This window comes from Notechis scutatus, chromosome 3 (assembly GCF_049901735.1).
Source record: "Notechis scutatus isolate UNSWTSFEM ecotype Mainland chromosome 3, rNotScu1.2, whole genome shotgun sequence".
In the NCBI taxonomy this organism is placed as follows: domain Eukaryota; kingdom Metazoa; phylum Chordata; class Lepidosauria; order Squamata; family Elapidae; genus Notechis; species Notechis scutatus.
Genome location: NC_142011.1, coordinates 15,397,085 through 15,413,986, shown reverse-complemented (window position 1 = coordinate 15,413,986; position 16,902 = coordinate 15,397,085). Strand labels below are relative to the sequence as shown.

General features: G+C 36.4%; 2 protein-coding genes across 2 annotated transcripts in view; one reads left to right on the top strand and one right to left on the bottom strand.

Annotated features, from left to right (window-relative positions):
• LOC113410493 (piezo-type mechanosensitive ion channel component 2-like) overlaps window positions 1-11,793 on the bottom strand; it is a 76,575-nt gene extending 64,782 nt beyond the window's left edge. The window contains exons 1-5 of the mRNA XM_087959029.1: window positions 11,739-11,793; window positions 11,475-11,570; window positions 10,421-10,522; window positions 8,135-8,177; window positions 5,482-5,668 (exon numbers count right to left, since the gene is read on the bottom strand). Coding sequence (XP_087815155.1) covers window positions 5,482-5,668; window positions 8,135-8,177; window positions 10,421-10,522; window positions 11,475-11,570; window positions 11,739-11,793 — 483 coding nt within the window. The remainder of the gene's footprint in view (window positions 1-5,481; window positions 5,669-8,134; window positions 8,178-10,420; window positions 10,523-11,474; window positions 11,571-11,738) is intronic.
• The window catches only part of STX16 (syntaxin 16), a 385,173-nt gene that overhangs the window by 111,511 nt on the left and 256,760 nt on the right, over window positions 1-16,902 (top strand). The window lies entirely within an intron of this gene.

The following is a 16,902-nucleotide window of genomic DNA, read 5'->3' as shown; positions in this document are numbered from 1 at the left end:
CTGATACTTGATATTAGCCAAATAACCCAGTTTCTCTTTCTTGTGTGCATCCTTTGCTTTTTAAATGAGATCTCATACAATTAGAATAGATCATCTAGTTTTAAAGGTTGATTATAGAATTTAGGATCATTGCAGGCATTGTAATTGTAATCTGATTTACTGGCAAGATCTAATACATGTATCTTCTTAGCAGAACTAACACAAGACTGCAACAGAGTTGGGGAGGTTTCCCCTGAGGCACTAGAAACAATATGGTAAAAAACTGAAACCTACGTTCTGCTTAATAGAACATGCAGTTTATTCACCTGACTAATGTCATAATAAATTATTTAGCATATCCATGGTTATTAAATATAACTGCTGTAGCTAATAGGGATTATGTTTTACTTCTTGCATTATCTCATGTGTCCTTTGAGCAGAAGACTGAGTTAAATATGCTTGTACTGTAGTAGCTATGTACATGAGTGTACATATGTGCATGTGTGTGTATCAAATATTTTTTAAAAAACTTGTGACTAAAATAGAAGAAATATCTTCCACTAATAATAAGATCAGGAATATAAGCCAAATTAAATCATTCTGTATCCTTGAGAGGAAATCTCAAAGGTCTCACTTATTCATACTTAATTTTAATATACACCATACCTTAGCAGGCACTGCCCACTGCTGCAACATTCTGACCAATAAATAATACAGGGCAAGAAGGAAAAAAGGATTCAAAGCGACTGGCCACTTTAGGTGAGGATGAATATGCAGTTTCCAAGGTGCAGTAATGTTTGTCTTAATAAGTGGTACTATGCCCAAGATCCTAGAGAAAAAGACAATAGAAGAAAATCTGCAGAGAATTATTTTTTTTATAAAAATGAAAAATAATAGGGCCACAATATATTAGTCTACTAATATATCATCATTACATAATAACAGCAGTATCAATTCAGCTTTCTTAATAGCTCAATGCAATAGTAGTAAGTCATAACACAGAATTTTTACTACCATTTCATACAAGCCAATCTATATGGCTTGTTGACTTACAACATGGTTAAAACAAATTGGCTTTGTAATATGATTAATGCACAGATTAAAGGATTACAGTTCTGGACAGTGTCATCTCTAGCAAAAGGAGAAAGTCACAAAATGTTCTGCAGAACTACGCAATATATTACCTTTTTTTCTTTTTGATGCTCCAGTTTATTTTTTCAAAGATTTAAAATAAAACAGAATAAAAAACTCAGATTCATACATGTTGGAGGAGTGGATCCAAGAGAACTAATTCCTCAACATCTAATTTAATCCTAACCAGTTGATCACATGTATCATGTTGATACATGGCATTAAGGATTTTTTCTGTGTCTTCTTTGCTCATCATTCTTTGCTCATCATTCTTTTTCTCAGAGACTGTTAATCTGGCTCAAATTGTTCTATCTTTCTTCCCAGGCATACAAAAAGAGAACACAAGTCATTGAGTCTCTCCCTGATAGGTTATAGCAATGTAGATGTTAGGCTTTGCTCCATGCATATGTAGAACAAGAACAGAGATGTCCTTGAACAAGTGATTGAAAAGGTGTTGCATAAACAAGAGTTTAGCCTGAGAAGAGGGAGTCAGAAAAAACTCAAAATTGCCTAGCTTTGAAAAAAAGAGGGAATGTAAAGGAAACAGTGTCAGAGTGCTAGATTTCTCTTATTATATCTTGTAATTAAAAAATAGAGTTTGGATAGACTTTTTCCTGATTTGGACTGCTTGAAAAAAATAGCTTTAATCTTGAAAACCTGACAGGTTCTCTCTCCCTCCCCTTCTTCCAAGTGATGCCCAAGAAAATACAAACAGAGCAATCTTGAGTGTCTTTCTCACTTCCTCCTCCCTTGCCAGGCTAAGCTGGTGTTTCCATAATGGTTGCCAAATACTATTTTCAGAGCTATCTTCAAACTTTAACATTCTACCATATTTTCTGTTATAATTATAGAACCAAACAACTTTCTATTGTAATTACTACACCTGCCGAGCTAATCATTGGTCAGATTAGATTCCCGCTATCAGGAATACATAATATATACTGTACATCAACCTCAAATAAAACACAATTTTAAAAAGCAAACTTCCCTGAATCTGCAAGTTCTACTGCTTCAGTCTATTTCAGGCTTCTGCTTTTGGGTGCATCTGGTGGACTTTATTTTCCAAAATTCCCTGTCAAGTACAACAAAACTTCAGAATGCTGAACACATCTGAAGAGGGCAAGCAAGTTGGTAATATCTGTTCTGCTTCATAATTCAGTGAAATATGTATAATATTTTCCTCTGAGTAGAGCCATTTCAAATAATAATTTGTGAATACATAAATGTGAATGAGCAAATCTATAATCTTAACTATTATGGTACTTAGAATGATTCTGCAAATAATTTAGATGCACCTGTACATAGGAAGCACTGAGAACTGGTAGCTTTTCCTAGGATAATGATCTCAAAGCACCCTGCTTTATTTTTCTTCTTATTTTCCTTTTCCTAAATCTAAAACTAAACAGAAATAATGATAAAATAAACAAAATAAAAATTTCAGAATTATTTTGTATGCTATGTGCTCTGTACTTCTTCAACTCAAATCATTTTTTCCAGTGGCAAACTACAATCAAGACTTGAAGTGAGTGATACGGTGAATACAAGGTTTTATTACCTTCTACCAAAATGACTGAGATAATCAAGTTTAAATAAAATAAGCACAGTCAATTGTGGTTTCATCTTCATGCTTTCTCATCTGTGAGATTTGTTTTTACCTGACATAAATGATTTCAGAAGAAATAAGGTCTTGGAAGTATGGCAGTTGGTACAAGTAAAGCACAATGATGTGTCCCGTGGAAAATATTGCAAGAAAAACACACAAACTATTGAAGAGAACTGGGCTGATTGGACAATTCCAGGACCACCAGGTGCACAAACCCAGGAAGGTAAAGAAATAAACTGCTGAGCATGCAGAAGGTAGAATTATACCTAGGGATAAGGAAATATGATTTACTTGGTTATAAAGTCCAGTTTATACCATTGGAAAACCATCACAAAATTAAGAATACCTCCATAGAAATAAAAGCTCTCGGGATGTAATAAGTAAAATAATAAAATAAAATAAAATGGAATGGAATACAGGTAATCCTCATATACAGTACCAATAGTCTCGTTTAATGACCAAAGTTACGATGGTGTAAAAAAAACCACTTCTCACATTTACATCCATTGTCTATGGAGATTCTCAATCAGGTCATGGTTGTTGCAAAATGTTTTCCAAAAGAGAATTGGAATTTGTTGTTTTTTTTCCTCATCCAATAAATATCTGAAGAACTGAAAAAGCTTCTTGGATGAGAAGCTAAATGCTTTTTTTCCTTTAAAAAAAAACCCAGGAAAGTCTAGTTGCCTTAGAAAAGCACCTTGGAATATACATCCATTATAGACTTAAAATAACTTTAGACTTAGAATAACTTTATTGTCACTTTGAATGTATACTAATTGGCATACATTAAAATGAAATATCATTGTATATGGCTCTCAAAGTGTCACCACCTCCAATATATGCTACATAAACATGACAAAATAAATAAATAAACAGATACAAAATTATGCATATACCCACATATATTACATGGCACAGAGAAACAACACAGTCTAGTTCGGATGTATAATAAGTATGGAGAAGTCTGCATTGGTGGATGTGGGAAGACACAGATGAAAAGCAAAAGCTAGTCCAGTGAACACTTCCAAGTTACTACTACTATGGGGCCAAGCTTGCCATTTATGACTTCTTCATGTGGAGAAAGAGGGATCATTATTAACTGAAACAAACCAGGAGATACCTGTTCTCTATTTGGTATAATCTGTAGTATCTTGTCATACAAATACCCCATTGTTGTATCCAGATTTAAAAATGCCAAAGATCACCTTCCCTTTTCTTTCCTCTTGTGGGGGCACTATGTGCCTAACCTAACCCACTGCCCCACAAATATGTGAAGCAACTTGTACCTGTTGAGCCTAACAGAAGCATAATGAAGACTTTGCCAGCAGTTCTAAGTGTGTCTTCACAAAGAATCTCCAAGTCTGTTAGGAACAAAGTGAATTTCAGAAAGAAACCTGAATGGCAGCATCTTAAACAATCCTTTTCAAGCAGACAACCAATGTCTATGTCCTCAGTATCTTCAGTTTCTGCTTCAGATTCCTGCGGACATGGAATACAATATATTGATCAAGAATCTGTACTCAACACAAACAGCAATACCATCAGACAACAGGAGGGCCAGAGATTCTGTTACAATTCTGTGTAAGGAATTGTTGTTTCTCCAAATAAAGAACTTAAAACAAATCCAATTGGGGGGAATGTTGATGGATTATTTCATCTTCTTAAAGACTGATACCCTATCAATAAATAAATAAATAAAATAATAAATAATAATAAAAATAAATAAATAAAAGGCTCTGTTGATATACCAATGTATTCAATATATCTGTGCTGTCTTGTTTTTTAAAAATAGACAAAACAAAAAACTATTTTCTTATCTGATAAATGTGGAAAGGCTATCTACTTTTGGAAGGAATATGAGAAATTAGACATATCTAGCATGGATATTTCTTTCTGTGCTCTTCAATGAGTACAACACTTGTTTGACTGAGATCTATCTAGGAGATGCAAATTTCTCTAGTTTTTAATGTAATCTTTTTAAAAGGTATTTTAGGCTGTAGCTATGTTTATACTTTGATTCAGCTCCTCTGAATTTAGTCAGATTTATTTCTGAATAGATATGTATCACAGAAGGCTAATGAGTCCAAATCAAACATTTGTACACAATTATTGCTACTTAATTATAAGGATTACACACAGATTATTAGGTAGTTTAAAGTTCAAGTTCAAGCCAAATAACTCATTTGATGAATTATTTCCATTTCCAATTAACTGATTATATCCCATTTCTCAGACTTTGAAGTATGTTAAGCCTCAATTTCTGTCATCATAGTTCAGTAAATAAAGCAAAATTGACTGAGCCATAAGTTACTATACAAAAGTCTTCAATGCAAAAGTCTGAGCTAAAAACTAACCAACCATACTACACTTGTGTAGATTAAGATTTTGATTCATGTTATTTATACTTGACAGTTATATTTACACAAATATTTTATGAAACTAACTCAGTTCTATGGATTTGCATGACATATTTGTGTATATATGTGATGCATATAAGAAGAATGAAGAGCTTTGACTGCACAATTGTGGCCACACATTTTGACAACGTCTGACAAACAGACATTGAAATAAAAATAAATAACACAGTTTAAAATAGCACAAGGTACAAGGCTAAAAAATGGCTGCTAATTTGAGGTTCAGAATATCATGTAAATTAAGTCACTGGCTGCTTCTATTATAAAGGATAAAGGAAGACCCTCTCCCTTTCCTTTTCTAATCTTCATCTGTTTCTGTTACACTAAGAAATGAAACATATGCAGCATCTCTACCGTCTCTTTCATGTCTTCTTCCTCATCCGAAGAGAACTGATCATGGTCTCCAGATGGAAGCTCACTTTTCCGGTTGTTGAGTTTCACTGTCTTACGGCAAAGCAGCATGACAGTCAGACCAAAAAGAAACATGCCAATGTCAGGAGCCAAAAGATGTATAATGTTTCCAGCATCAAGCCTGCTAAACCTACAGGATACATGGAATGTTAGTATTTTATAAAGCTAAGATTTTTACAATCTAGTAGGAGAAACTTCTTTATTTTTGCTCCATTTGCAATAAACCAGGTTCTGATTTAGGCAAAGCAATACAAGCTTTTCCTTAATCCTTGGAGCTCAGAAATCTGGAGAGTGTCTAACACCATCCAATTGCATTTTAAATCCACGTGCCTGGAAATAAATTCTACTCCTAGCAGTAGGATTTAGGTCCAGTTTATTCACTGAGAAAAGAGAAACCATGCACCAGCCAGTTACCTTGCATCACAGTTGAAGTTGTCATTTCTGTATTCATCTATCCTCCTGCATCTTATAGATAAATCTTCTTCAGTCAGTAAAATGTTGTGTGTTAAACTTTAATCCACATAATTAAGGCTATCCAATATATTTTAAACTTTAATTCCCATAATTAAGGCTACCACTACAGAAATCTAAATAACCATTGGATGGAAACAGAGAGATACAGAAAACAAATTATTTGCTGCCATCGACAAGTCTGCTGAAGGTTTGAAAAAACCAAATTTAGTAGGCAGTATTAATAAAATGGCATTTGCACTACTGGCATGTGACTTCACCATACTAGAGGGTACCAAATGATAATGAGTTTGAGAAATAAGAGGATGCCACCAATGTTTTATGCTCCCAAACATTCACAGCACAATTTACAAGCATCCTCTTAATTTCTGTTGCCTTTTTGCTGATTTCTTATCCTTCAGCTTCCAAGAGGCAAGTGCAAAGAACATCTTAGAATTAATCTCCTGCCCCATCCAAACTTCCACCATATAACAAAAGTCCCCTCTATTTTCATGCCACACACAAAGAAAATAAAAATGTGAGCACATATTTTCCCTTCCTTCCTTTTCAATACTTGTATTTGTTACTGGGTGCATGTCCCCAAAGCTGTGGCCATTATTGCAAATTGCTCTGGTGGCTGGATTGGGGAAAGGGGGATATTTTCTGGTAAAGAATGGGTTGCTTCCCCAAAAAGCATTAAGCAGACTCTTTGTCCTGACCAAACACCTTTTATTAAACGAATGTGAATTTATTGCATTCCCATTCAGCCAACGGCCTGGCAAACAGTCTTTCTAGGGTATAATTAGGAGCTCAAACCTTATCTATCTTGGAAAGCTGCCCAGTAAATATTTCCAAACTCAGTGCTGACAAGGAAGGGCTGAGCACAGAGCCTCTAGGATGCAGACAGTCTCTAGATCTTCACAATGAGGGAACGAACAAACGAATGAATGGATTCCTGCAAAAGCCCCCTCTCCTTTTGCTCTTCTTTTAATTCTTATGGGAGGGGGCCATTAATCGTCCATCTGTGGCCTTACTCCTACGTCGATCCTGAGTTTGTAATTGTTCTTTCCTTTTGGCAGCTCTGCGCATGCGCAGGCTGGGAACCAGTTCCAGCTGCTCCCCCTGCCTCACTGCTATCCAAACCCAAAGACAGCTGATGACTGCCAGCCTGCCCTGGCCCCATCTTTGCCTCTGATGCAGATTCCTCATCCAAGTCTTCCTCAGCCTCCAAGACTGTCCCAGGTTCCTCCCCAACCTCTTCGCTGTCCGACTCTGCTGCCAGCTCCACCAGCCGCTGGCAGGCCACAACAAGAGGAAAGATAAAGAGAGGAATCCTTGGCTTAAACTTGGGAGCCAAGATGTGAGAGTTGCTATTATGAGTAGAACAGACTGCCCACCAGGTCTGAAATCAAGAGATTCAAAGGAAAATACTATCTACAAAATACTGGAGAAGAGTCATTAACGTATTGATTCATTTTCTCCAAAACAGACAGCATCATGAGATCAGTTAGGGCTGGAGCCAATCCCAGAGTTGTGCAAAGTAGACGTGTCTTTTAGAGCTTTCCGTAATGAAAATGGAATAACCTAAGATGGGTCACTAAAAAACAACTTGCACCAGTGAAGCTGCTACAAACAGGCCCCAATGCATAGGTTGAGGGTCCCAGCCCAGTAAGGTCACAAGCTATGCCAGAGTGAAAAACAATTGGTGTGTCAAAAATGCCAATAACTCAAAATGGAAGCAGATGCGGCATACATTTAAATAGGTTTTCCCAAAGTGTGAGGAACAAGCCACTAGATCCATCAGATCTGGCTGTCAAAAAGACAGCAGCATTGAGCTTTCCTTGTGACTTTCTAGAACCTTTGGAAATTGGTTAGCAATGGGAGAGGAAGGCTTGTCTGCCATAACTGATATTTATATATATATTTATCAAAATATTAAATTATTTATAAATATATAGAAATAATAAAATATTTATTCAAAGACTCCAGTTATTACCCCGGATGGTGCAATCAAAGCTCTGTGGCACACATAAAAAATGAGCAGAGTTTCAATTGTATTTCATGGCTGCTATTTTGACTTTTTTCAACTATGGATGCCTAGTTCCCATGCCAACAATAAAATCAGGCAATTTAATTAAGATCTTACCGTACAATACCAAAATGTGACAGCACTTCCTCCCCAAAAAAATCTGTGAAAAGAAAAAAACATTGGTTTGGAAACGGCCATTATGTTCCATTCCTCAATATTTTAACGTATTGTTTGTACTAAAAAATGTATATTTTGGTGGAACTGGGGTGTGTTTGGGGATGTGTATTTTACACATGGATTGTGTTATTGGCAAAAACTTTAAAATGAAACATTTGCAGTTTGTAAATATGAATGTCTTAGAATTTTGAAATTGGCAAGGAAATAAGTGCAAAACAATGTCATTCTAATTCAAATTAAATCAATTTATACAGTATAAACATGAGGGACATGTCACTATCCAAGTCATGCTTGGCTTGAACCCTATGAGTAATAACAAATGTTTTTAATAAGCTATTTCTGATAAGTTTCAAATGGCCTCACATCACCAAAATCAGAAAATAATTTTATCCCCAAATAACACTTTTAAAAATCTTTGTGTCTAGCTTTTGAACAAAGTAACTTGAGCATTTTATAAGATTTTTTTGGAAGATTCCAGAAAAGGGAAAAAAATTCTAAACATACAAGAAACAATTTCCCAGTAATTCAGATTTATCTTACACTGCAAAAACATATGGACACACAACTCGACCAGGGCAAAGCAATAGACTTCTGTAAAGCCTTTGATTCAGTGGTACACGCTCAAACTACTCCTAAAAATAAAATCCTATGGTATCTCTGGACAACTGCATAACTGGATAGAAGCATTCCTGGCAAACAGACAACAAATGGTCAAAATTGGGAGCGTACTATCAAATTCTGTACCTGTCAATAGTGGTGTCCCCCAAGGCAGTGTTCTAGGACCAACTCTCTTCATACTCTACATAAATGACCTCTGTGATCATATTAAGAGCAATTGCGCTTTTTCGCTGATGATGTAAAGCTGTTCAATACCACAGACAATACTGCTACCCTACAAAAAGATCTTGATTATGTATCAGAATGGTCAAACAAATGGCAACTTCAAATCTCAACAAATAAATGCTCTGTCTTACATATTGGCAAAAAAATCAGAAAATAAAATACAAGCTGAATAGTCAAGATCTTGTTGATGACCCAAGCTCTGTAAAGGACCTAAAGATAAATTTACATGGAACTAGACATTGTTATTTTGTAACTGTAAGTACCTTCTAGACTTTCTTTCTTCAAAAAACTTAACACGATAGCTTACTAAACCACACATAAGCCAAGTCTTTGCATACTAAAATATATTCTATACCCTATTTCTATTTCTTTTTCTATAGAGATATTGTAAAGCAATAATGTAGAAGCCACTTTGAATTTCTCAAATTTCAAACCACCTCAGAACAAATCACTCTGAGGTAATGTTTAAAACTTGAGAAATTCAAAATGGCCACCCAGAATTTTACCTATGATTGCTATCAAGAAGATTGGAAGCTACTTCTCTCTTCTCTTTTTTTTTTCTTTACTTTTACCTTCTTTTCTGGATTTTTTAACTTTTTCTTTGACTTCTTCTTCTTTTCTGTTTCTTACTTTACATTAGTTAAAATTAGTTTTAATCTTTTATTTGAGTTTACAAATATTTCAGTCAGCTCTAATTGATGGTGTTTTCAAAGAACACAAACTCCTGGTTAAGGAATCAACATTAATTATGTTGAACAAAAATATCATTCATAAATTATTCCAAGTCTGATCTCTAGTTGTAATGGCTTTTTACCAGGGATGGGATTCAAATTTTTAACAACCAGTTCTGTGGGTGTGGCTTAGGTGGTGGGCGTGACTTGGTGGTCATGTGATTGGGTAGACGTGGCTTGGTGGTCATGTTATTGGCTGGGCGTGGCCAACTCAATATCACATCGAGGCACGCATCTCCTTGCCTGGCCTCTCATGACTGTGGGGATGCTGCAACAGTCGTAAGTGTGAAAAATGGTCATAAGTCACTTTTTTCAGTGCCATTGTAACTTTGAATGGTCACTCCACACAAGCAAAGTACCAGCAAAGGAGGGGAGAAAAACTCCAGAGATGTTCCTGAGACAGGAAGTCTAGTCCTGCCAAGAAATGTAATAAGGGTTAACGGAGAGGCAGTTTCTGTAAGCAACACCAGAATGTTTCCTCCCTGTCTTCCTTACAGGATTAGGCCAGTAATTTCTTCTAACAAACGGTTCTCTGAACTGCTTAGAATGTTAACAACCAGTTCTAGCGAATAGGTGCAAACTGGTAGAATCCCACCCCTGCTTTTTACCCCTAGAATAAATTATTGCCATGAAATTTTGAACTGATCTGTACCATTAGGTGGTAAGTAGTAGAAAGCAATTTGAAAAGACACTTGTAACATAAGGAAAATGAAGCTGGTATAGCTGATGGTTCTAAGCAAGTGCCCAGTGAACCCTGAAAGACAAAAATGAAAGATAAACATTATTAACATTCAATATAAATTCAATAAATAAATAAAATAAATAAAACATTTCTATTCATCACACAATCTTTTTTTTTAAATGCAACAAAGGAGTAAAAGCCTATAATTTAAAAAGTTGCTTTCTAAATTATGATGCTACTATTTATGAGAGAGAAAATATCTGCCTTCCAGAATGGAATTAATCATAAAGGGATATCTAATTAAAATTAAATTATGATCTAATTAAAGCCAATTAAAGTCAAGTATGTGTAGATAAATTAAATTAGTCACAGATTTTCAGACCAACATTGAAATAGTGCTGTGGCTCTTCAATATGATCCAAAGAATATTGTGATTTAAAAGATTCTGTGGGAAATGTTCTGAGGCAGAAGCAACAAGTGCAGATCAGAGACCATAAAAGATGCAGTCTAGCAGTTTATTCCACTTTAGTCAACCTTTTACTTATTCATTTCCATACAATCTTTATTATTTTTATAAATAACTCAAGACAGTGAACATTAACTTCCTTTCTCCTCCAGCTCTTGTCAGGTGACTTGGGCTAAGAGAAAGTGACTGGCCCAAAGTTATCCAGCTGGCTTTCATGGCTAAGGTGGAAGGAACTAGAACTTACAGCCCTGTTTCTAGCCTGGTACTTTAATCACAAGACTAAATTGATTAAATTATATATGATATAATTTAGTTAATTTAGTCTAGTGGTTAAAGTCATAAAGTACTACTAGATTACTAAATTATACACTATAATTAACCTGACTGTAGTTCAACATGCTATAGTCAACATGGCACCCTCAATGGGTTGAAACTATGATTCCCAGAATTCTGTAGGCATTTGGCTTTGTCAATATTGACTGTAAAATATGGACACTAATCAATACCTACCTGGAGGTCATCAAAAGGTGAATTAGGATTTGGTGGATGTTTGCCTACCTTGCATTGTAATATCATTTGGTCTGGGGCACAGTGGGAGAATTAGCAGGAAGATGAGGTAGACCACAGATAGCCCATTGTATCTGAAACCTATAGCTGTGAAAATAGCAAAATATTATTCTAAATTTGTGTAATTTTACTATAATACTAAGACAAATGAATACAAACATAGTTGAATATTTGTCTTTTTAAAATATGTTTGTTCCAAAATATTTTACATTATTAGCTAGCTGTTCATTTTCTCTGAAATGCAAATGATTTCACCCAGATTTCTCTCTGCTGACGTAGCCAATTCAGTGATAAATGTCTCTGAAACCATCTCTGATTATCTAACAATAGCAGGAAAGTTTTAAAAAATGCATATCCAGTGTAAATACATTGATTTTACATATACATTAATTAAAATTTAAGTTATATAAACTATACATGAAAGTGTACCTTGTGTAATAATGCTTATAAACACATCTTTCACTTCTGAAGATTATTTATTTTATTTATTCATGATTTTAATTACATTTTAATTTATGCCTTTCTTTTGTTCCCTGCCATCCTCTTTTCCATCTCTTTTTATATTGCTCACTTTTTAGTGTGACTCTCAACATACCACATAATTTGTTCTTTGACACACATATATACCCATAGTTTATTCTAGAATAGAATAGAATACCTTTATTGTCATTGCATTCTACAAATACAATGAAATTTGAAAGCTACTCCAGCACAGTGTCCCAAACACCACATAACAATCACACTACAGAGTATTTAAAAATTAAAATAATTAAAATAATAATTTTAATTATTATAAAATAATAATAATATTCTACCTATGTCATGAGACTTTTTCCATATAAAAATGGCTTTCACATCTTTAGTTATTCTTCTAAACTTTTTGCTTCAACCCTAGACTTGTGACTGTAACTAAGCCCATTGTACTTTTAAATGATGGCTGCATTTTTTTTCCTTTTTGCATAAAAAGATGGGAGATTCCATTGAATTTAGTTGGACTTCCTCACAAATAAACATGCATGCACTTGCACTCAGGCAAATCGCTATTTTCCAGCAAGCCTGCCAATCTGGTTATAAAAAGTAAATTTTTCTTCAAATTGAGGTTGATTCTGATGATTACAAATTACAGATTAACAGAATTGGAAAGGACCTTGTAGAGTCATCTAGTCCAACCCCCTGCCCAAGCAGGAGACCCTATACTATTTCTGACAAATGGCACACTATGTTGATTTCTTGGCAAGAATGCAGAAGTTATTTGCTGTTGTCTCTTCCTAGGAAGGTTTAAGTTTTAAGCCTTGTAATTCCCAACTAGCACTAACCAGATTAAATAGATTAAACAGATTAAACACTTACTAGTTTAGCCAAACAAACTCAATTAAAAGCTGTATCCACCCTCTTTAAATGAATTCCCTGATTTGAATAACATTTTGTAATTGTTTCCGCTTATCAAAACAAAACAGCAATTGTATGTTTTAATGGAAATATAGAAAAGTCTGTAAATTTTCAATCTGAAAAAATATACAGCATTCCCAGCCAGCTGTTCCTTTTGGACAAGCATTCCAGTATCCCCATCAATTTTGTTTTTCACTGAAACCGGTACTAAATATTTCACAGCTACAGAGCGTATCTGCTTTGCTTGGTGCACGCTGTATTTCCTTTCTATTTTATATTGTACTTAATATCATGTACCTTCAAATCACCCCCTGGGTTTGCTTTACATGATAGATAGTATATGTTTTAAAATAAATAATATTAAGCCTAAGCAAACAACCAATTCTTATCCATCCTGCTGATTAGGTCTAATTCCCTTCTTCTGTCATTTTCTCCATTTCATCTACATATTCTAAAATTGAATTCTTCAGTTTCAACTATTATAAAAGTATCTTGAAACTATTAGAAGCCACAGTCTTTATATCTTTGATCTATATTCATTCTAGTAAATATGAAATTATAAGAAATAATTTCAAAACAGGTCAATCTTCACTACAATTTCATCTAGAATCAAGAAACACAATTTGTAGAATCTAGAAGGACTCAAGGCAGTTTTGTTGATTCCTACAGAACAAATGTAAACCTGCGCATAAGCATAAGAGAATACTACAAGAAAACCTGTTCTGTGTCTAACCAAATTTGAAAGTGAAGCTGTTTCATTATTTTCTTAACTCCACACTAATATGCACAATTTTTTCCCTATGACCTTAACACAACATAAATGCATAATCTTATTTTCCCTATGACCTTATTACAACAAAAATGGAAATGTCTTACCTGCTATTAAAAATAGTGGTAGTCCTATTTTGAAAACGAATCTATAGATTAAACAATTTCCCATGATCTTGTTCGTTTAGCATAAAGTTGCAGATAGGAAGATATCAACAGAAGCAGTGAATAGCATGAATGACTTGTCTTACACAACTTGGCTAGAATAAGTAACTTCAGACAACCCAACCTCTTTCCACTGTCCATTTCACTGTAAATATGAATTCCCCACACCTTTTAAAACCTTACTCCAAATAGCCTCAGTTTACTGATCAATTGCTCTGTATTAATTTTTTACAAAATGTAAAATGAAAATGGGTGAATCTCCATTGATCTTCATGTTATATAAAATGGGAAATATTGATCCACTTGGCTCTCCTTCTCTGACTCTGCACTTTAATCCTATTTCTTCTTTGCTGTCAAACAAGTACTCAGAAACCTGGCTGTTGGATCATCATTGATCTATTTCCTTTTCCCAAGTTCTCTTTGTTTGGTTCCTTTTCAGATCCAAGTAATCCACTACAGCAGTACCAAATGGCTGTAGAATTACTTCAGTAGCTACATATACTGTATTTTGTACTTTCTTCCTTTACTAAAATTTCAGTGTGAAATTCCTTTAGACATTAAAAATCTCATTTACCTATTAATCTTAATACAATTAAGAACATTCAGTTCCAAATCACTTTGGCAGCTTTGAAATTCAGCTGCCGCATTTTTTAGAGAGTTAGAGGAGTTGAAAAGTTCAAGGTTATTCTGTGTGTCGTAATAAGAATTTCTAGTTGCAGTTAATTGGTTCTCGTGATTTATGAAGTGGGAGGAGAGAAGGTGGGTTCTGTGTAATGCGCCAAAAAACTTTCACTTGGGAAATTGCTTTTGAACATGCCAGATCTGTTCCTAATAAATCAATTGGAGAGATAACATCTCGGAGTGATTGATATCATGGATACTTTCTGGATGAATGACATTTATTTCCCAACTCTAACTTTTATTTTTTGAATGGGCTTGGCTGATGCCCCTGGAGTTCTTTTCCCAGAAATGGACAAAGAGCAGCAATCAGTCGAAGTTGGAGGTGTGCAGGGGGGAGCGTGTGGGGGCCCTCCCTCCGGAGCATTAATTGAACCTGCCAGCCCTTGTTTGGAGGAGATGATGGATGCTTTCAGGATGGCAGTAGGAGAAAGAGATTTGGGAGCTATACCGAAGTGTTTCAACTCAAAAAGTTGTTATAACCCAGAGGTAACCCAGCTGTCTGAAGAGAAATCTTTCTCTAGCCCCAGGCATATGGCTATTTTGTCGGATTGGAGGGAAGAGAGACAATTGGGGTCGTATTTCTTTCAAGAAGACAACCCCCAGATTATTCCTGGAAGTCCATCAAGGGCAGATTTACATCAACAGTTCCAGAATTTAAAGATGACAGATTTGGTTTCACAGTCTGTTTGGACAGGTGGAAGCTTGAGACCACCCATATTCACTTACCCAAATATCGTGAGGAACAAGGAGACTATACAGATGCCAGTTGGAGGAAGCTAGAAAGAAGCATCAACTAACAGAGGTATGTTGCAGTCTCAGAGACAATCCCCTCATTTCCCAGAAGGAATTTTGCCCCCTGCAGAGAGTATCCCTCCAGGGTGGGGATTTTATCCAGGCCACGGGTGGATTCAATGCCAATGGCAGCCAGCACCAACACAGCCCTGGTCTGAAGGGGGGTTGCCCAGACAGCAGACAACAGCCACATCACCTCCACCTGACCAGGGAACCAGGCCACACCCATCTTCCTCCTGGCAACCACAATTGCAGCCCCAACCAGAAGCAAGGCCACAGGGACCCCTATTCCAGAGAGGCACTACCCAGCCAGGATTCAGGGGGCCTACCCAGCCTATGTACGCCACCTGGCCTGTTCCTTCCATTCCAGTACAACCTGCAGGAGCCTGGCATGTGCCACCTCTGCAACCACAACCCAGGCCGGACTGAATACCCTTTGAGGCCATCACGAACATTTCAATTACTTCCTCACTCAAATCCGATCCCATATAGAACAATTTGGAGATCAATATGCTACAGAGCGCAATCTGGTTACAGCCATAATAAATGGGATGAAAGAAGGGGATGCTTCAGACTGGGTGGCCCAACTACACAATGAACAAGCCCCCAAATTACACGATGTAAACGGATTTATCCAATTATTAAGACTCAGATTTGAAAATCCAGACAGGGTAGCAGAGAATTTTAAGAGAAGTTAATGGAAATGAGGCAAGGCAAGCAACCATTGTCAGAATTCATTCAGGACTTTAGAAGGGTCACGAGCCACCTCATGGATTGGCCTGAAAGAATGACTTTACACTATTTTTAAAAAGCCATTGATCCAGAAGTAAAGAAGGCCTGTGAAATTAGGCAAATCCCAGAGACCTTACAGTCGTGGTATACTGCCTCCCTCAGCTTAGGTCGCAACATCAACCCACACAGGAAACCCCTTCCGGCAGCCCCGACTAAGAGAATTGTGGCGAGGAAACCGCTGACCGGACCAGCCGAACCTGCTCATATCCGACTCACCAGGGTGCTGAAATGTTACTGATGTGACCAAACCAGTCATAGGGCAACAAACTGTCTAGCCCCTACTCCTGTGCCACAAGCTCCGCAGTCAAAGCCTAATACAGCTGTTAGAGGTCAGAAGAATCAAGGAAGACCTCTGGGCAGAGATGGGTTGAACAATTGGGCATAAAGCTAAAACGCCCAATCAGATTTGAGCACGTGGATGAAACCTTAATTGGGGGGGGCAGCCATTCAATTGACAGAATTAATCAAGATTGAATTAGGGCCCCATCACGAACTCATACATTTCATAGTGCCCCCAAAGATGTCAGAATCAATAATACTGGGACTTGCTTGGTTAGACAAATGAGCCCCAACGATCAAATGGAAGGATGGATTCAGAAAAATCCATATTGGACTGGGCCCATTGCCCCCTCTTCCACCCACTACAAAGCCACCAGTCAGCTTGAACCCAGAGCCTGAGCCAGCATCCATGGCATCCCACCTTCTCCCAGATAACCACCAGGTACCTGACCAATAGAAAGATTTGGCTAAAGTATTCAGTGAAGAAGAGTGTAATGTTTTACCTCCCCATCGAGCCACTGATTGTGCCATAGAATTAGAGTCCGGGGCGAAA